Source organism: Arachis hypogaea, chromosome 15, assembly GCF_003086295.3.
Source record: "Arachis hypogaea cultivar Tifrunner chromosome 15, arahy.Tifrunner.gnm2.J5K5, whole genome shotgun sequence".
Lineage (NCBI taxonomy): Eukaryota > Viridiplantae > Streptophyta > Magnoliopsida > Fabales > Fabaceae > Arachis > Arachis hypogaea.
Window position 1 is genome coordinate 137,662,895 of NC_092050.1, and position 21,687 is coordinate 137,684,581.

The 21,687-nt window shown below is 32.4% G+C and overlaps 2 protein-coding genes across 2 annotated transcripts; both read right to left on the bottom strand.

Moving 5' to 3' along the window:
- Positions 1–2,471: 2,471 nt before the first annotated feature.
- Positions 2,472–10,072, bottom strand: LOC112750860 (methylecgonone reductase). Its single transcript, XM_025799756.3, has 4 exons — positions 9,675–10,072; positions 8,530–8,773; positions 3,922–4,101; positions 2,472–2,924 (listed from the first exon to the last, which is right to left on the bottom strand). The coding sequence occupies exons 1-4, from the start codon at positions 9,989–9,991 to the stop codon at positions 2,700–2,702; spliced, it is 966 nt and encodes a 321-aa protein (XP_025655541.1). The 5' UTR covers positions 9,992–10,072; the 3' UTR covers positions 2,472–2,699.
- A 1,840-nt stretch (positions 10,073–11,912) lies between these two features.
- Positions 11,913–16,611, bottom strand: LOC112750861 (protein REDOX 2). The gene is made up of 4 exons (XM_025799757.3): positions 15,370–16,611; positions 14,570–14,816; positions 13,137–13,316; positions 11,913–12,420 (listed from the first exon to the last, which is right to left on the bottom strand). The coding sequence occupies exons 1-4, from the start codon at positions 15,684–15,686 to the stop codon at positions 12,196–12,198; spliced, it is 969 nt and encodes a 322-aa protein (XP_025655542.1). The 5' UTR covers positions 15,687–16,611; the 3' UTR covers positions 11,913–12,195.
- Between the last annotated feature and the right edge of the window lie 5,076 nt (positions 16,612–21,687).

Sequence of the window (21,687 nt, forward strand, 5' to 3'; positions counted from 1 at the left end):
CAACGGTGGTTTGTTTCTTGGTCTTCCAAGAGACTAAAGAACTGCCTAAGAAGAAACAATAACCTGTTAAAGATCGCCGAGTGTCAGGACATCCGGCCCAATCAGAGTCACTGAAGCCGAGAAGCCGAATTTCTGATTCCCTTGGAAAGAAAAGTCCTTTGCCAGGACTAGTTTTCAGATATCGTAACACATGCTTGGCAGCTTGAAGATGAGATTCAGTAGGAGATGCCATGAATTGACTTAATTGTTGAGTGGCATACATGATGTCCGGTCGAGTAGTGGTGAGATAGATAAGACGGCCAACCAAACGACGATATACAAAAGGGTCGGATAGCAAGGGACTTTGGTCTTGATATAGTCTTGTGGTACTATCCATTGGAACAGAGGCAGGTTTAGCACCTAATAAACCAGAATCCTCCAAAAGATCAAGGCAATATTTTCTCTGAGATAAGCAAATTCCCTTCTTTGATTGGGCCGGTCGGAATGACGAGGATGGGGTTGCTCAGGTGGTGAAGAAGGTGACGGTGGATGAGAAGGTGATGGTGGGCTGGTGTCTAGTGTTGAAAGGGATTCGGTGGTCATGGGTTCAACTTGGTTAGGAAACGATAGTGAGGAAGAAGGAGAGGTTGTTGGAGAAAATAAAGAACTAGGTGGAGTTGGGTCAATGGGTATAGGTGAGGGTTCAACTGGAAGACTAACTGAATCTTGTTTTTGAGAAGGTGTGTTTGGCAATGTTGGGTTAAGTGTCTGAAATTGGACATTTTTTGTGACTAAGGGCAAGATCTTTTCATAAAAAATTACGTTTCTAGAAATCTCAATTCTTTTATCTTCTAAAACATAAACAATATACCCTTTAAAACCAGATTGAAAGCCAATAAATACAGCCTTTTTGGCTCTTGGATCAAATTTTGATCTATTTGCCATTTGGGTAGAAACAACACATAAGCATCCAAAAACTTTAATGTCATGATAATTTGGTGGAAGATTGAATAAAATCTCAAATGGTGTTTTAAAATTAATTGCGGATGATGGAACTCTATTAAGTAAATAAACAGCATGTCTAACAGCATAAGACCAAAAAGATGATGGTAAATTAGATTGAAACATAAGAGCACGAGCTATATTCAAAATATGTTGATGCTTGCGTTCTACCCTTCCATTTTGTTGAGGAGTTTCAACACAACTACGTTGATGAATAATGCCCTTTGAAGCATAAAAATCAGGTAAAATAAATTCTGATCCATTATCAGAACGAATAGTTTTGACTTTGGAGTTGAATTGTGTTTCAATTAAAGTAATAAAATTTTTTATTTGATTCTGTACTTCTCCTTTTGATTTTAATAAAGTAACCCATGTAAAGCGGCTAAAATCATCAACAATAGTAAAAAAATATTTATGATTATGAATAGAATTTTGTCGAAACGGACCCCAAATATCAAAGTGTAATAAATCAAAACTTGCATTGGCTTTGTTAAAACTTTGAGAAAAAGAAAGTTTCTTTTGTTTAGAAAGATGACAAATGTCACAAGCCTCGTCATGATGCATAGAGATAAAAGGAAATTGTTTATGTAAATGATTAAGTCTTTGCCCAGAAAGGTGTCCTAAACGAAAATGCCATATATTGGAAGGTGTAATGGGTGGAGATTGGATGGAATTTATGGAGTGTGTAGTGGATGAATTTTTACCGAAATTGGGTTCAAAGACATATAATCCCTCTCTCATTCTGGCCAAATCAATTATTCCCAAATTGTTGCTCTGTAGAGTGCAAGAAGAAGATGAAAAAGTGAGTTCACATATGAGTGCTGAAGTAATTTTTGAAACAGAGATAATATTAAAGTTGAAATGAGGTAAATAAAGAACATCATGAAGAACCAAGGATGGTGAAAATTGAACGATGTCTTTATAAGAAACAGTAGTTTGAGAACCATTTGGTAAATGAACAATAATAGGAGAAATTTGTATGTAAGAAATAAACCAAGACAAATTTGATGCAATGTGATCTGTGGCACCAGAATCAATGATCCAAGTATTCAAGAATGAATCTCGATTTGAAGAATTGTTAACAGTAGAAAAGGTATTGAAAGAACAAAGATAATGAGTAGTTGGACTTGACAGAAGTTCAAGTTGGTTTGAAGGACGAGCTTCTTCATTGAAAGGAAGTGCCATGTAAGAAAAGTGTTGGGCTGACGAAAGGTCCAAAAGAGACTCCGAATGAAGTTGCTGGTGTGCCTTTTCTCCTTGATCCATGGATGTCAACAGAGCTCAAGAGGAGCTCTGATACCATAATAAAATTGTGAAAGAATAGGAAAATAAAAGAATTGTGAAAGAAAAGGATGAAGAAATTTTATTGATTGTTGATTGAATGAATTGTAAACTATGAAGGTAAAACTAAGTATATATAGAGTATTGGCCTATGAAAGATAAAATTAGATAAAGATAAGATATAGATAAAGATAAAGATAACTATAAGATAAGATAAAGACTAAATTATAATTTAATTTGTGTATTCTGTTGGGCTGAATTTGTGGGCCATGAGACGTCTTTATTGTTGTCATGGGGTTAAGGTGGAAGAGTGGTTTAATACATATATATGTGAACAACTTTGGATGGACACCAAAAGAAAAAGAAAAAAAAAAATTAAGAAATCCACTCCCTAGTAAAAGTCTGTCAATCATAACCTCATTGCAAAGAGTTCTTGTTTAAGGGTCCCCATCCCAAAGCTCTTCCAAGGACTTGTAAACACCGTTCTGAGATACAAAAAATTCTGCCTTATAGAGCCGGCTCTGTGGAATCTTGCCGATCTTGTCTGATTCCTCTTGGCTCAGTTCCCATTCAAATATGTCAAGGTTCTCTCTCATCCTCTCCTTGTTGAAACTCTTCACAATGGCACTTGCTCCTTCTTCACATATCCATCTCAGTGCTATCTGCATCATCTCCATGTGTTACACATGCATGCATGGATTCTTATTGCAACAGTGTCATTAGTTAACTCATGTGACTTGAGGTCTTAAAAATTTTAATGTCCTCGGTCCTTAGCGATATGATGGATTGCAATGTGGAAAACTCAAATTTACTCTTAGAGGGGGCTATTTAGAATAAAAGATTTTTGAAATTGATTTAATTTGAAATGAATTGAATTGGAAATAAATTAGTATGATTAGAATTAGTGATGGAAAATAAGAACTGATTTTACTTAAAAATTAATATAATGACCTAATTTTACATTTTGATCTTTATGTATATTATTTATTTTTTTATCACTATTAATAACTGCATTCAGGCATCCAACACAATCATATTGGAAGGTCAATTCAATTCGTCTAAACGACCTGTTCGAGTGGTTGAGGGCTTGAGGCGTCCTGTCCAGACGATTAGAGATATATTTATACTTAAAGGATAAGAATAATTTTTTATATTTTAAAACATCAAATTATTCAATTCTAAAAAAATTCTTTCAACAATGGAGACATTTGAGTTTAGTTAGAATATAAATATATAAAATTTATAAATCAATTCAATTCTTTTTTGGTTATCTCTTTCAAACAAGATTTGATTTTCAAATCAAATCAATTCCAATTTCAAGAGATCAGATTTTAAATACGACCTTAGTAAATATGCTTCAGTGAAAAATTTGTTGACATAAGATAAGCTAGTTAATAGGAATGGGTCGTTGATGGAATCAAGAATAAGTCGTTTTTGAGGTACAAGAAATGGTGTAGTGTTGATCTATTTGATTGTTGATGGCAATGTCACAGATGACAATGAATTATACCCTATAGTACTATATTTTTATCTTGTTTTCATTATTTTTTTTCTACATGTTTCACTTTAGTGTGTTGAGTTCTCTTTTTTTAAAAAAAAAAAGCTAGTTCATAGGATGTAACTGAAATTATTTTCAAATGTTAATAAGCTTGCAGTTACCTGTGCCACACTCTTGTTTCTAGCTTCAGCAATTTCCAGAAGAATTGGGTTCTCCATGACTGCAGGTGAACCCCAAAACACTTTGTATGCTCCAAGTGGTGACCATGCACTCACATGGATCCCATTTTGTTTGCAGAATTCTCTTAGCTTCCCTTGTTGCCATGATGGGTTCATTTCAACCTAAAAAATCATGCATTTATATATGAAATCTCAATGCAACACTCTGTTATGCTTTATTATTAGATATAAAATGAGGTCATCATTATTTTGACATCTGAATAGTTGTTACAATACCAATCTAACTGTTGATCAGTTAGATAATTTTGAGTTGATAATATGATGACAAACATTGTTATTGGGTTAAAAGTTTTAAAGTGAGCTAATGGATTTATGAGTATTGCAGACCCAATATAATCATCTCAAGTCACATTATGAAAGTAGCAAATACTCCACAATGCTCAAATCAAAGCTTCAGCCCAATAGTGATGGTGAGTACAAAAAATCAGAATCATCATACCAAGAAAGATGGTTCAGCATTGCATGATTTGACTAAAGAAGAAAGATCAAAAAGGACAGTTGGCAACAACATGAAAAACAAAAGACAACAAGGACACAGACAACAACACTAAAGACAGTAAAGAATAAAACGGCAGAGGATAAAAAAAATCAAAGATTGATAGAGCAAAAACAAAATATATGAACAATAGAAATTAGTGGAACAGCTACAAGGACGGTAAAATGAAAAAACAATACATATTAAGAAAGACAGCTACAACTCTACAAGGATAACAGAAGTGATAAAGCAAAATGAAAAAAAGCAATGCATCTCAAGGAAGACAGCTATATCGGGCATAATCAACAAAGAAAATGAAGAAGCAATGAACCAATTTGATGAAGCAAGTTTCTCACTGTATAGCTAGCTCTTAACAACATTTGAAGATAAAGAAAATAGAGTGAAAAATTCAGAGCATCATTTCATACATGTAAAATTATTTTCTTTCATTTTTTATCTTCATTTTAAATTTCATTATTATGATTATCTGATGCTTATCTTTCTATAATTGAATGTTAGAAAGGGGACAGGGAGAAAGAATTTGTATGTCTATTCAAGTTGTCTAAAATAATACAATATAAAAGGGTATTTATAGGTACTAAGAGAATCGTAATAATAAAGACATAATCTCCTATAATAAATATTCAGATATACTAATTGATTCTAATTGATCCTAATTATATTCTAACATCCCCCTCAAACTCAAGTGACAACTTGAGTTTGAAAAAAAAAAAACGGCATAAACTAATAAAATGGGTGCAGACGGAACTGTCGGAAGGAAGCGCAGACGGAACTGCCGCTTGTTTGAAGGAAGCGTAAACGGAACTGCCATTAGTCTGAAGGGAGCGCAGACGGAACTGCCGCTTGTCTGAAGGAAACGCAGACGGAACTGCCGCTTATCTGAAGGAAGAGCAGACGGAACTGCTGCTTGTCTGAAGGAAGCGCAGACGGAACTGCCGCTTGTCTGAAGGAAGCGCAGACGGAACTGCCGCTTGTCTGAAGGAAACACAGACGGAACTGCTACGAGAGAACACAAACGGAACTGCCACGAGGGAACGCAGACGAAACTGCTGAAAGAGAGCAAAAACTATATGATTTCTTCATGAGAATAGAAAAACAACAGATGACATTGGTGTTTGATCATTCGACTCGAAAAGACACAAGACGGAGAGAATAGGCTAGTCGGTGAGATGAAAAAGCATCAAAGGAGTGACAAAAGGTAAAGAAAAATGGCATAGAAAAAAAATACAAAAACTACGATGATTTCATCGCAAGGAAAACAATATATTCTCTTCAAGGAGGATACCATGGCTCTGATACCATGTTAGAAATAAGAAACTAAACTGGAGGAAGGATTTGTGGAGGCTTCTCTGAATGACTTAGGTTCATGTTGATGAAGAATAGTAGAAAAGCAATGATAATCAAGAAGATGAGGAGGTGGATTCCTTACCCTAGAAGAACGAGTGGGAGAAGGAGGCATGACGCTAGGAGCGGGATTGCCGTCCGGACTGGAATCATCGGGAGATGGAGAAGGCGGAGGATCAGGAGCCTCGAGGGGTGGACTTGGGGTAGACCCTGTAGTATCATCACTAGGAAATAGATCAACATTTGGGTTAGTAAAAAACGGTGACGGAGTAGAAGGAATGGACTCAAAAGAGGAAAAACTAGAGAACATGTGATGCTCCCAAAAGACAACATGACGAGATATACGAATACGGCGAGAGATGGGATCCCAACAACGATAACCCTTATGTTCAGAAGCATAACCAAGAAAACAACACATGCGAGCCCGAGGTTCAAGCTTATTATGTTCATGAGGCTGAAGAAGGACAAAACAGACACAACCAAAAACACGGAGAGAACTGTATCGGGAGAAGTACGATAAAGACGCTCAAAGGGAGTAGTGTTACCAAGAACAGAAGAAGGGAGTCTATTGATAGCATGAACAGCAGTGAGGACAGCTTCACCCCAAGCACGCTCAGGACAGGAAGAGGAAATAAGCATCGCACGGACAGAGTCAAGAATATGACGGTGTTTACGCTCAGCTCTGCCATTTTGTTGAGAGGTACCAGGACAAGAAAACTCGGACAAAGTACCCTGTTCAGCGAGAAAATTTAAAAGTTTGGAGTCACGATATTCCATAGCATTATCACGTCTGAAAATTTTAATGACCTTTGAAAACTGAGTTCGAACCATAGTGGCAAAGTTAATATAAATCTGAGGCAACTCACAACGATTAGTCATCAAATAGACCCAAGTAAAACGCGAATAATCATCAATAAAGACGACAAAATATCGAGCCCCTCCCATAGAAGCGGTGGGAGCGGGGCCCCAAACATCAGAATGAATAAGATCAAAAGGAGAGCATGCAATAGAGGAATTATTATTAAAGGATAAGGCAGGTTGTTTTGCAGAGTGACAAGAAATGCAATCTAAAGACTCATTTTGAACTTGACCTAAAACATCCGTAGATATAAGAGGACGTAGTTTGCCTAAGGAGCTATGGGCAAGACGATGGTGCCACAAGTGAAGAGGTATGGGCATTCATTTACAGTTTGGGCGTTTTAAAACTGCTAAAGAGGTATGGGATCATTTGGCGAAACGTTACACTATCTCTGATCTCTCTCATCAGTACCAACTGCTTAAGGAACTTCATAGCCTTAAGCAAGAACGTGGCCAAGCAGTTTTTGATTTTCTTGCTCAGATGAAGATTATTTGGGATCAGTTGACCTCTTGTGAGCCTGTTCTTAAAGATCCTAATTATATTCTAACATTGAAAAAAAGACAAATTATAATGAGGTGAAAAAAATTGAAAAAGTCACGAGAGAAAAGAGGTAAAAGAGATATATTGAAAAAGTCAAAAGAAATTTTATATGTACTTGGTCATTGTTGAACTAGAATTAGTTCTTTTTACCAAATTGGAATAACACTATATAGTCAATGAATTAGTTGGGTTTCCCTTGTCAGGTTGGGACAGCAGTTGGTGGCTGTTGAACCAGTTAGCGTTTCATTTTGTCAAGTTGGGACAGCACTTGATGATAAATAAACTTGCTTAAAAGCTTAGTGGCTGATACTAGATGAATTAGGTTGTAAATTTGTAATTCATTAGTATTGATGTTGTAATCAGTTTGATTATAATGAAAATTCTACCATGGTTGTGGTGGAGACTGAATATAGGTTTTATTGCACAAGTGTAAACTGAACTAAGATACATACTTGCCTGATTTTCTTCTTTTCTATTCTATTGTGTTTTGGTTTTAGAGACAAAAGCAAAAAAATATCTTGCTTAATTTGCTCTCACAAAAATAGAGCAAAAAAACTTCAATTTTAAAATTAACTTGATTCAACCCGTTTTCAAATTCTAGCATTACCATCATTAACATTTAACTATCTACATTAATCTTACGTTAACAGATGTGGAAAAAAAAGTTAGAACAATAACTAAAAAAAATTATATTTTTAAAATTGAAAATTTTATTATTTTAAAAGTCAGAGATCAAATTAATTTACTCAACTAATTTTCAGAAATCAATATTCTTCAACATAATTTTATATATTTGGTTCAATATGTTTGATTGAATTATCTAAAAGTTCATAATACTATTTTTACATAAAAATATTTTCGTAAAAATAACCATCAATTATTAATGTATACTTTTTTATTGACTTAAAATTTTGAGATTGTTTATTATATGGTATTAGAATTTTTTTTATGATTAAAATTTCTAAAATTTATTTCTTGTTATTCCTTGCTTGCTCTTTCTAAATAAGATTGAATTTTAGTATAAAATAAAATAAAATGAAACTATATATTATTCTTCATGTTTTAGGCCGCCTAAAAGGTATTCTTATATGGTGCGGTAGTAGAGCATATCAGATATAATATAACATCATTTATGTGTTTTCTAGTCAACTGTATATGAGTTTGGAATATATAATTAACATTAAGTACACAATTAGTTAAGGTGATCAACCATGAAACATTTGTGCATACTAAACTATATGATTCAAGATTTTGGAAGAATTTCTCATCAGCTAATGATAAAATTTGATACCTGATTAACAGCTGGAGGAATAGTGGCATTTTCCAAGAGTTGTGTGAGCTTTTTTATGCCAAAGTTGCTAACACCAATAGACTTGGCTAATCCCAATCTATAACATTCTTCCATGGCTTCCCATGTTCCTTTTATGTCAAATGGTATCACATCTTCACCAGTAAAGTTGAAGCCTTCAACATCTCGTCTTAACCTCACTGGCCAATGAATCAAATACATATCCACATACTCCAACCTCAGCTTTCTAATCAATTCCAACCCAAATAACTTAATCACTCACACTATCATCATATATCCATTATAATGATGATCCTCATATGCATGTATATTAGAAAACACCCCACTTAAATATGATTTAAAAAAATATACCTCAAAATCTTTTCTTTTCAATTTAAGTTTTTAGCCTTGTTTATAGGTTTTATATATAAATAAAATAAATATTTATTTTACATATATACATAATTATGCGACAATCTACGCATTTAAACATGTAAGCACTCTTCGAATAAATAAATACGTAACATAAATGCACAAATCTCAGAAGTTATACATTCGAGATGAATATTTATACTGATCTCACGTAGTCACGTGCATTGAGATGTGCAATATTCACAAAAAAATATGTATTTCAAATATATACATGGTAAATGCTATGGTGCCTAAAATGTGGTGCTTATTTATTAAAAAGAGTTAAAAATTAATATTTAATTTAAAAGATATAAAAATAAATAATTTTTAAAAATTTAAAACTTATTATAAAAAGAAAATAAGGCAAAATTTAGACACCAAATCATAGACACCATAGAATTGGCCTACATATTTACACATTTTAGGAAGTAAGTATCGGAGACATGATAACCCAACGTCTTAAAATTTATCCCAAGACAAACAAATTTTTTGTTTAAATAAACCGAACATACCATTTAAAATCTTGTTTGATAAAGATAGAAATATAAAGACATTAAAAAAAAATACAAATTTGTTCAGAATGAAATACGAATACTATAACAAACAGTCAACATAACCTTATCTGAATAGAAAAAAGTATCTAATTTTCTATTACACAAAAACTAAGAACAGAGATCAAGACAATTTTATACATACATACATATATATAAAAAGAGGATTAATTATAGAATACTTACTGGAGTGTTGTTTTGAGGGCTGGGAGAACAAGATCATGATGAGCATGAGTGTTCCATAGCTTTGAAGTAATGAAAACATCATGACGCGCTCTTATTAGACCTACTTCTAATGCCTTTGACACAGCTTTCCCTACAGCCTCTTCTGTGCCATATATTGCTGCAGTGTCAAAATGCCTGTAACCAACTCCAATGGCTTCAACCAAAATTGAAGCGAGTTCTTCATTGGGTGGAAGAGGACTTGTTGCAGTTCCAAGCCCCATAATTGGCATCTTCTTCCCTGAATTTAACATCACTTCAGGTACTTTCTTGAATTCCATGTTTTTGTTATGTGATTATGTTATGTTCTGTTTGGTTCAATGCAATGAATATTTTTCTATCAATTTAATTATTGTTTATATAATACAATATTTTGATTTTGAGTTGCTGTGGCTATATTACGTCCACTCATGCAAGCTGTTTACTTTATTTTACGTTTAATTATTTTGTGGTCTCTATAGAGTTTCACTAAATTTGGAATTAAACTTTTATATTTTTTAATTAAATGTCTGCACTATTTTTTAATTTTGTAAATAAGTCATTTTCATATAAAAAATATTAATTTAATAAAATATTTTTTTAAGAAATATGTGGTCAAAGATCTAATCAAATTTTTAATTATGGATATATTTACTTTGTGAAAAAATATTCAATTAATGCTAATATTTTTAACACTAAAAAAGACTTAATTACAAAATTAAAAGTAATATAAAAAATTCAATTAAAAGAATAAAAGATTCAAAAATCTAATTATAAATTTTATAAAATTATAGAGACAAACAAATTAATTAAACTTTTATTTTATTGTATACTTGAATATTTGCCATTTTGTGGTATGGATGCTAGTAGATGTTTTTAATTAGGGAGTTACTTAAATAAAGACGTTTAAGATATTTTTAAAATTTTTTTTTAATAATTAAAATTCAATATATATAATTAATTAAATTGTGTTATTTTTATTAAAATTAGATCAGATAAATTGATTTGGCCAAAAAATCAATAAACTACACCTTAAATCGATCTAAATTAATATTTTTTTATAAAATTAATTACAATATCTCTATTATAAAAAAATAACTAAAATACTCTTATTCTTATTATTATTATTATTATTATTATTATTATTATTATTATAATTATATATGTATATATAAATTTTAAGAATCCTAAATCCTAATCTTTCTCTTCTCTCTTTGCTATCATAGAGTTATGATTTATGGTTCTCACAAATATATATATAATAGAAATATTTTAGTTATTTTTTATAATAGGGTTATTATAGTTATTTTCTATAAAAATATTAATTTAGACTGATTCAAAATTTGGTTTATCGATTTTTGAGTTAAATCAGTTTATCTGATCTAATTTTGACAAAAATAACACGATTTAATCAATTATATATATCGAATTTTAATTATTAAAAAATATCTTTAAAAAAGACATTTTAAGGGTATTTATGTGAGTGATTTCCTTCTAATTATGGGATTTAATTTGTCATTTAATTAGTTAGGGAGAGAGAAAGTATATAAGGGTGGATCTAACTGGGGAAACATTATCACCCAATTGTAGGTCACAGTCATATGTGAACAACTTTTGATGGACACCATAAGAAAAAGGAAAAGATATATGTAGAGTTTTAGTTTCATTTACTATCATAAAATATTTTTCTAATTACAATACATAGTGTATTTGTTTTGATTTGTAATTACTTTTACATTGCTTTACTCAATCCAGATTTTTCTTCAAGCTTGCCAAGATTCTTAAACAATGTACTTATATGGATAATGCAAAAGAAAAAATGTATTTGTACCATTTTTTACATTCATACACTTTGTTGGTATTTTTTTATAAGAGAAAAAAACAAACTCTTACATTAAAATGTGTATAATTAAAATTTAGCATTTTCCCTAAAAAAGTTATGAAAAAAAAAATTGTATATATAATTAAAAAAAAAAAAACTGCTAACAAGTAATATTGATATTGATTTTTGGGGCTGAAAATCTTTTTAGCAAGTTAGTTATTTATTATTATCTTTGATGAATTATTTATAAATTGTTGGTTATTTATAGACTCCTAAATCTTAATCATTCTCCAGAAAAAATACACTAGAGAATATTCTGTTTCACAAGGATTGATTTTTGTACTTATTTATTTATCTTTTAGTGAAATAGTGTTTCAGAAAATAAAAAAAACTATAGAGCATTAGCACAACCTTTGAATGGTGGCTCATAACAATAGGGCCACGTGGCCATGATTACATATATGAATGAATATGACAGAGGAAATTAAACCTCACACAAATGTCACATTCTTATTCACCACTCAAGTTCTCAACCAAAATACATAACTAAATGCTTAGATTAGTTATCTCGAGTTCTCCACATACTATATAATATGAAGATAAAACCAAGCATGGCAGATGTGAAATCCAAATAAAAGTTTATTAGTAATTAATTAAGATCTTAGAATATATGTTTGATTTTGTTCAAACATCACCATCCCAAAGTTCTTCCAATGTGTTGTAAGAACCATGTTGAGAGAGCCACATATCCCCAGTGTATTGCCTTCGCTGTGGAACATGCTTGATCTTCTCTAAATCTTCCTCACTCAGCTCAAAATCAAATATGTCAATGTTCTGTTTCATCCTCTCTTTGTTGAAGCTCTTTACCATTGCACTTGAACCTTGTTGGTATGTCCACCTAAGTGCTACCTGAAATTAACAATTTTAGGAAGCAATTAAATTGATCTTCACTCACAATAGATAATATTACATATTTTACCTCTTAATTTCTCTTAATTTATCATTTTTAAATAATTTTTTTTGTCTTTATAAAATATTTATTTATTTATTTGTTTTGGTTTTCATAGTTGATTTTTGCATAGGAAGTTAAATATTGACATGACGACTTACATTTAACGGAATAAATTAATAATATAAATTAAATAGTTTTACTAATATATATGTGTTTTAAAAGCAAATTTTAAGAGTACTATAAAAAATATTTTATTAAAAGTTATTGATTTTTTTTAAAACATTGAACATATCAAAAGTTGAAAAAAGTTATCACATTTTTAAAATATGTCCTTAAAATACGAGTTAGTAAAATTTTAAATTAAAATAGATAACTTTTAAATTTTAGTTTATAAAAACGAAAAAAACACAACAAAAAAGTTATAAAAGCCAAAACTAAAAGTGAACTTTATTTTAGACGTAATGAATGTCACCTAAACTATAGAAAAAGACCATAATTCATCTTTTGCAAACTATAGAAGTATCACGTTAAGCTCAATGTTGCTTAATTTTACAAGAGATTAGTGTTGTTACGTTTTACGAATCATGAGATTCGTGTGTAATTCGATGAATAAGTAGTGGATCTGTATAGAACTATAGATGAATGACCATGTTCATATATAACTTTGAATTACCTGAGCTACATTCTTCCCTTTGGCAGCTGCTATGTCTTTAAGGATTGGATTCTCCATGACTGCTCCTGAACCCCAAAATATGTTATAAGCTCCAAGTGCTGACCAAGCACTAACATGAATTCCTTTCTCCTTGCAAAACTCCCTCAGTTTCCATTGCTGCCAAGATGGGTTCATTTCCACCTAAGAAAACCCATAATTTACTATCATGATTTTCGACACCATTATAATTAGAGTAAAGTGACAAATAAATCTCTCAGAATTTATATTTTGCATATATTAATACCTAAAGTCTTTTAGTATAATAAACCTGGATACATTAGTTTAAATTAAGACATTTTACTCTAATGATAGGGACTAATTTAAAAGTAGTAGTGTATCTACATCGGCTATCTTAAAAGATTTTATTGATATTTTTTTAAGGAATTAATCTTTTTAAAATTTAAATTTTCAAGAATTTACTTATCATTTAATTCTTATAATTAATACATGAAAAAGTATAGATAAATAATTCTTAACCAACCAATTTTAAGCAATACAATTAATAATAATTAATTTTGTATTTTTTAAAATTAAAATTTAAATAATTATTAATTAATAACAATTAATTAGTATGGAGTGTAGTTCAAAAATACTTGTTAACTTGTTGGCTAGGTCCTTATTGGACAAAATTGTTAACACAAAAGATAAACTCCTAATATATTTAAGGACAAAGTCGTCATTAAATATTTTAAAATTACAAAATCAGTCCCAAAAAAGAAAACAACAATCTAGTACAAATCATACTACGTTGATCAAAAGTATAATGTGAACAACCAAACCTAATATATAATAAGCCACTCTTTCATTATGTGTTAGAGACACCTAAGGCTGAGTTTGATATTGTCAATATTTTTCCAGTTATTATCTTTTTTAGACTTAATATTATTTCCAAAAGTAATAGTAATTATATTTAGTAAAATAAAATAAAAATTATTTTTATAAATATAAGTTACAATATTAATATTTGATAAAAATATATTTCTAAAAACTAAAATGACCATAATAAATATGAAAGTAAAGAGTAATATATAAGTTTTTTTCACTTTTAATATATAAAATTATATTAAATTTTTATTAATTCTAAAAATTACAAATTAGTATTGAGAAGTATCTCTATAAATGTTTCTAAAAATATCTCTAACTTTTAAAAACAAACAAACAAAAGTCTATAAATTTTTTTGTTTGTTATATACAAAAGATTAGTTTATACTTTATACTTTTAAAAAGAACAAATATTTCTCTAATAAATATTAATAAATTCACCTTAATATATGTACATGTATATATCATTATATCTATACGGGACAAATGAGTATTGTGCATTAGGTTTGTCCTAGTAATAGTTTGGTAGCAAAATGGCAAAAACAAATAGATTGATTAGTGAAGCACAAAACCTGATGAACTGCAGGGGGGATTGTAGCTATTTCAAGCAATTTGGTGAGTTTCTTGATACCATAATTGCATATCCCAATGGACTTTGCTAAGCCCAATTTGTAACACTCTTCCATTGCTTTCCACGTCCCTTCTATGTCAAATGGGAGAATATCTTCTTTGGAAAACACTACTGGGTTTTCAAGGTCATGTCTAAGCCTCACTGGCCAATGAATCAAATAAAGATCCACATACTCTGTTCCCAGCTTTCTATAACAACAATATGTTCAAAGTAAAATTAGCATAGTGAGAGACTAGGAGTGGAACATAAAGTTATTACTTAGTTTAATTTCTTTTAACCCTTTTTCTAAAAGAAATTAAGAAAAGAAAAAAGTTAGTTAACAAATGTTTTTTCATCATTTATACAATCATATTTTATGTTAAAACATCTTATTATCTTATATATTCAATTAAAATATAATTTATTAAAAATATGAACATAAGTTACCTTAAGTACCTCATAAATGCTCAATCGTTTCATTTAATCATAAATTTTTACATATTTTTTCTAGTTTTCCATAATATCTTTTAAATCGGCAGGTCAAATACTATCTGTCATGAACACAAGTTGAGGAATTCGAAAACTAGTGAACTAATTACTTGACTAATATGACTATCAAATTTAATTTTACCAGCACCTTTACTGAAAAATCTCACAGGTTATTTTCAATAGAATTGACTCTAGAATGAAATTCTTACCTGTCTAAGACAGAAAAATAAAATAAGATAAAATAAAATTTGGAGTAAGGAGATTATTGCTTACTTTAGTGAGGCCTTGAGAGCAGGAACAATAAGATCATGGTGAGCATGAGTGTTCCATGGCTTTGAAGTGATGAAAATGTCATCTCTGCTCTTGATGAGTCCTTTGTCGATGGCTTTCTTGACAGCCAAGCCAATGGCTTCCTCTGTTCCATACACGGCGGCGCTGTCGAAATGGCGGTACCCGGCTTCAATGGCATCAACAAAGATTGATGCAAGTGTTTCATTTGAAGGACGATTCTCCACTGAAGTTCCCATGCCCAGAACTGGCATTTTGTGACCTGTGTTCAGCAACACATCCGGGACTTTCTTTTCACCCATGCTTCTCTCTTCTCTCTTCTTTCTTCTTTCTTCTTTTGACACACAAAAATGTGAATGACAATAATTGTGTCAAACAATCTCCTTTTGTTTTCTTTTTAAAGTGGTTGTTGTAGTGTTATCATGGCAGAAGATGATTGCTTGTCCTAATGTTAGATTTTTTTTTTTTAATAAAGGGAATCTTTGCTCGTCGTAAGATTAGCTTTGGTTTCCTGATTTGGGCGAATATTAAGGTGCAGAAATATTTTTCATGGAGTAAATTTTGTGTTCTTTAGAGTATTTTATTCATTTAATTTTCTAACGAAATCAAATAAAGTCAGAAAGATAAAAGAATAGACAGAAAACAATAAATGGTATATAATAGATATGGTGGAGAAAGAAACTGATTTACAACATGAAGTAAACAATTTTTTTGGGGATGTGTTTGATAATTGAGGTATTATAAGATCAAAAATGGTACTAAATCAATCGCAGCGTATTTATATATATTTATACATGTTTTATACATTATATCAAAAGGTAATTTACTTATCAAAAAATAAAACCTTTTCTAACATAATAATCAAAATTATAATAAATATCAAAAAGACATCAATTAATTAGTACTTATATTTTTGTATGTTTCTTTTATTTCTACTTCTATTTTCCCTCAAATTTTTAACTACTAAGCATAATAATTTCGGAGTAAATAATATTAAAATAAAGAATAAAGTACACACCAATGTTTCTTGATCACAAGACAAGAAAATTAATAATTTCTTCCTAATCGTAATTTTATCAATGAATCGAATTCTCTTAACACCTTAATCCGTATAAGATGCATGTGTGTATAATTGCATTATCGTATATTTGTTGCTTTAAAATTGTACTAGTAATAACATGAATATCTTTTGGCTAATTCAATGAAGAGTGATAATAATGGAAGAGGGAGACAATAGAGTGTCCACTCGTTGGGATATTTGTTTGAGATTCTGGGCCCACATTTTAGGCTTTGTTACGTTCACCATGATACTAAGACACAGACACATGTGAAATTATTGTGCATAACTGCATATGCATACAATAAAGTTTGGAGACGATGCATAAACTGGCTGCCACGTAGAGAGATGGTTGAAAACGATGGCTACTACTACATTATTGGCTTAGAGTTGGCTTCACTATGCCAGAGAAATAAAGTAAGGATTTTTTTTTTTACTTACATAAAAAAATATTATTTACCATTTTATTTAAGAATACCAAGATTTATATTTTTCTGTATTATTTCACCATTTTTGTAGTCTGTTTAATTTTGTAGATTGTACCAACAAAATTAAAGAAGAGTTCAATTTTTGCGCATACAGACACCAAAATTGGTAACAACATCTTTGTATCATTATTTCCCAGCAGTAAAAGCGAAGGAATAAGTATGATTTTGGTCCTCAACGTAGAGGTTGAAAATTTATTTTGTCTCCGGCCTTTTTTTCGCTATAAAATGGTCCCAAAATTTCAGTTTGTTTTAAAATCGTCATTTTTACCAATTTTATTTTTTATTACCAAATTACTCTTCATTAAAAAAATAATAAAATAAAATAAATATAAAATAAATAAATAAAAAAAGAAAGAAAGGGACAGACAGAATCGGGGGAGGAAAGAAAGGGGGGTGGGGCACGAGAAGGGGGGAGGGGGAGGGGGGAGGGAAGGGAAGAAGGGGGAAGGGAAGCCGCCGTCCCGCCGCCGCCGCCGTCCTGCCGCTGCTCCTCTCCCCTTCGTGCTAACCCCAGAGCAACCACGACCCTCTCCCTTCCTTCTCTCTTTTCCTGTCTCGGACGATCTCCTCGAACCAGAGCTCACCGCCGACGAGCCTCTTCTGCTTCACCATGGCACAGCAACGTGGAGCCTCCCCTGCTTCACCACCACGCAGCAACGTGGAGCCTCCTCTGCTTCACCACCACCATCGCCAGCGAGCTTCCCTGCTTCCCCTCTCTCAGTCCCTGTCGCAGAAGGAATCAGAGCTACCACTGTCCGTTACTCTCCCTCCAGCCCCTTCCCGTCATGCCCAGACCGCCGGCGCTCCATCACTGCCTCCCTTATCCCCTCTTTTCTGTTTTCTATTTTCATAATCCAGGTTATCATTTTGATTTCAATTTCTGTTTTTGGTTAGTGTTAGTTCCTTGATTTGATTCTGGGTTAGTTTAGCTGGATTTTAATTTTCTGTTAGTTGATTTTAAGTTATTGAATTGCTGAAAATTGCTGCTGAATTGTTGTTGTTGTTGTTGTTGAATTGTTGTTGTTGTTGCTGAATTGTTTCTGAATTGCTGCTTAATTGTATACAAGATCCATGGTTGTTGTTGTTCTTCTGCATCTGGTTGTTGTTTCATTATTTTTTGCTTCTGCTGTTCTTCCGCTTCTGGTTGAGCTTATTGTTATCCATTGTTGTGCTTTTGTTTCCGCGTTTGTGCATCTGCTGCTGGTTAATGTTGAGAAAGAAGATGGGTGTTGAGGAAGAAGAGGGGAGGGATGGGTATTTTCGTCCGAAGGACGATTTTAAAACAAACTGAAACTTTGGGGACCATTTTGTAGCAAAAAGAGACTGGGGACGAAATCGATTTTTTGCCTCTACATTGGGGACCAAAATCATACTTATCCCAAAAGCGAAATAAGACTTATATTCAGTTTTATGTCAATTTCGCATTTTAAGTGAGTGAAATTGAAAAAAAAAATCTCAATTTTTCTATTAGAATCGAAGAAATAACACTGAACAAGCTTTTAAAAATAGCACAAGCACACAGTTTACTTTTTATTTTACACTTGAAGAGAATGAAGAGAATGTGAAAAGAAGGGAAGGAAAGAAAAATAAAAAACAAAAAGAGGAACAAGCAAATTCTGTCGAGATATGCACATTGTGGGTCATTTGATTGAGCAGATTAGTGTTTTAGGTGTGTATCGTCATCATAAATGTCTCATGAGTTTTGGAAAAGTTGTGATCACACCAAAATGTGGTGTTTTCATAAATCAAAATTTTCTTTTAAGGATAAGTCTTTAGAGTTTCATCAGCTAGCTAATCTTGTACCACTGCAACATGCTTCCTCCCAAGTTCCTTCTATACCTAGAGTACCTAAACCTGCTGTCTCAACTATGCCTCCCGCTCTATCTGTGTCTAAATCCCTCTCTTCAAATTCCACAACCCAACCGCTTGCCTTTTCTCCTTTTTTATACCAATACTAATCTCAGATATTGAAATTGTCCTTCATGATCTGCTACAACTTCCTCTCTCTGCTTCTCAAGTTCCATCTCCGAATGCTCACCCCATGATCACAAGGGGTAAAGCGGGCAGGGGCAGAGCCACACAGTGAGGAAGGGGGCAATGGTCTCTCTAATTTTAATTTTTTATATGTAAATTTTAGTTTAGCCTCTCTTAAAATTTTATTTTAATCTTATTTTATTGTATAAATATTATTTGTCCCTTTCTAATATTTCATCTAATTCCGCCCTTGAAAGCGGGTATACGGAAGCCAAGAGATCTTTTAACTAAATTAGAGCCCCAGATAGTGAGAGCACTACAACAAATTCGGCAGTTGCTGGGGCTGTTTAGCGACGGTTTTGAACCGTCACAAAACATTTCACGGCAGTTTAATGAAACACTGGAATATGGGGCGCGGCTAAACGGATAGCGGCGGTTTTTTCCAACCGCTGGAATAACCGCGGCGAAATGAAACTTGGGTTTTGCAGCGGTTATTACCCGCCGTAGTATGTGGATGAAAAATTTTATTTCCCAATTTGCGGCGGTTTGTAACCGCCGCTAAATGCCAGTGATTTGAAAACGACACCGTTTTGTGGTGGATGATGCTAAATATGACAAAAATAGACAATATTAATGTTTTGCGGCGGTTAAAAACCGCCGCCAAATTTAAATTTTCCATTAAAATTTTAGATTTTTTATTATTTTTCCTCTTTTAAAAAAGTATGTTTATTAAACTTTAATTTTTTTTTACTTTTCAATTAATTTAAAGAAATTGCAACCAAGTAAAACAGCTCAATTAACATAACAAAGCAAATTAAATATATGCAAACATAACATATATAATGAAATTATCATAACATCATCCAAAATAAGGTAAGAATGCTTAACTTGAAGAAAATAAGCATAAAGAACTAAACCAACTTAAATGCAAAAGTATCTAAGAACATTGATTGAAATTCAAAATTTTTGTTGCGGGTCGTGATTGCCAGATGAAGATGGCCCTGCGCATGACGAGTTCGGTGTACCGCCCAAAAAAGCCAGCTCTGCAGCAACCTCAGCTGGCAGATTGCCTCCTTGCTGTTGGACTAGATATCTCAAGACCTTATGTATCGACTGTCTCTTTGTCTGCTCTTCTTCTAGCTTAGCCGTCAATTCCGCAATCCTCCTCTCGTACTTTTCATTGGGCTCTGCAGAACCTGACAGTTGTCCAGCAGCATTACCAAAGACTTGGGTGGGACATGGTCTAGCACCTAGGGCATGAACTTGTCCTGGGTGCTCCTTTTCGAGAACTTGTGCTAGCGAATCATTTTGTGAAAGGTGCCTAGAGGATCCATCCTGCCTCTCAACATTCGCAATTGCTTCCTACAAATATACAACACATTGGAAAGGCATGAGTTAACAGTAGCACGATATATACAGTAAGCTAAGTTGCTTGAAATTTTCAAACATGACTTACACTAACAACACGCGCATCGGGATGGATATACGAGCCATCTTTTTTCTTATGAGTCAAGATAAACAACTCTCCTCTACCAACGAGCCTTCCTTGCTCTTTCTCCTACATTGTTGATATCGACACAATTTAGTAAACAACAACAACATACTCAGGAAGATTAATCAAACTCTTAATGCAAATAATGACTTATTACCACTTCGTCTTTTTTTCTTGCCAATATTTTGGAGCCCCCAGTATGTGTGTAAAGTTGGTTGCTCTGATCTAAAACGTTCTGTTTACACTTTTTCTATTAACAAATAACAGAACAAATGTAAATGAGAAAGAGATATTCAATATAAAATGTAAGGGGAGTAATATGTATACACATGTATGTTTTGTGGAAATAATAAAATATACCAAGGCTTACCTTTGTTTCTTCTTTCTGGCAATAGTCAATGAACTTTTTCCATTCATTTTCTACTATTCCTTTCGAGCGATGCTCAAGATTTTTCTCATAAGTCCTTATTTCTTTGTAACACCTATCATACAAGTGGTGCCTTGTATCCTTCCAGTTCTTTCCTATCCTCTTCATAATATCGCACTTTATTTTTTCTCCGGCATCGTCCTCATAGTGAAAGACCCGCTGCAATTAGTTGACATTGTCATTAACCAAGACCAACTAACAAGCATAAGAATAATAATTTGTAGAAATGCCACAACCATTACAGGCTAATTTAAATTGTTAAAGTATGACACTCAAATCCAGTACAAGCAGTCGCAATTACGTATAAATGAGAATTGCTTAAATAATGATGTGAAAAAAATATGGAAATTTTACGAACCATATACTTTACCCATGCAAAAGCCCTTACAAAAAAAATAGAATACTAAAATTGCTTAAATTATTGAAGCTTAAAGCTGTACCTTAATCAGGTCATATGCATGTTCCTTCTTAGCTTTGTTCACATGCTTCCAACTGTCTGCACATATGGGGAACTGGGAATAATCCGCACCCAAACTCCTTAAGAAACCACTGAATAATCCAGCTGCCTGACCAATCGATTGTAGCTCTTTGTTAAATGGGAGTACTATCTTTGTATTGGAAGGGAGCGCTATAGCCTCCTTCACGCTCATCCTAGAAGCTTTTCTCACGCCGTCCTCTAAGAAGTGTATGGGAAACAAAATTACTATCTAATCATTACAAAAAAGAAAAATAGAATTAAAGGACTTTAAAGATAACTGTTTACGAAAATGAGAGGAAAAAAAGTTTACCGATAACAGTAACTTCCCAGAAATCTGTATCTTTGCGTTTCCCGTTGTTGTGCTGACCTTCGACTTCTTGGGCAACA

Bases quoted from the DNA above. Each gene is read 5' to 3' on its own strand.
- LOC112750860 (XM_025799756.3), bottom strand. From the start codon at position 9,991: ATGGAATTCAAGAAAGTACCTGAAGTGATGTTAAATTCAGGGAAGAAG. The intron at 8,774-9,674 runs GTAAGTATTCTA...GGAATTGATTAG, and splicing joins GCCCTCAAAACAACACTCCA to AAAGCTGAGGTTGGAGTATG. The intron at 2,925-3,921 runs GTAACTGCAAGC...GAGATGATGCAG, and splicing joins GAAACAAGAGTGTGGCACAG to ATAGCACTGAGATGGATATG.
- LOC112750861 (XM_025799757.3), bottom strand. From the start codon at position 15,686: ATGGGTGAAAAGAAAGTCCCGGATGTGTTGCTGAACACAGGTCACAAA. The intron at 14,817-15,369 runs GTAAGCAATAAT...TTGTTGTTATAG, and splicing joins GCTCTCAAGGCCTCACTAAA to AAAGCTGGGAACAGAGTATG. The intron at 12,421-13,136 runs GTAATTCAAAGT...TGTTAATTTCAG, and splicing joins AAGGGAAGAATGTAGCTCAG to GTAGCACTTAGGTGGACATA.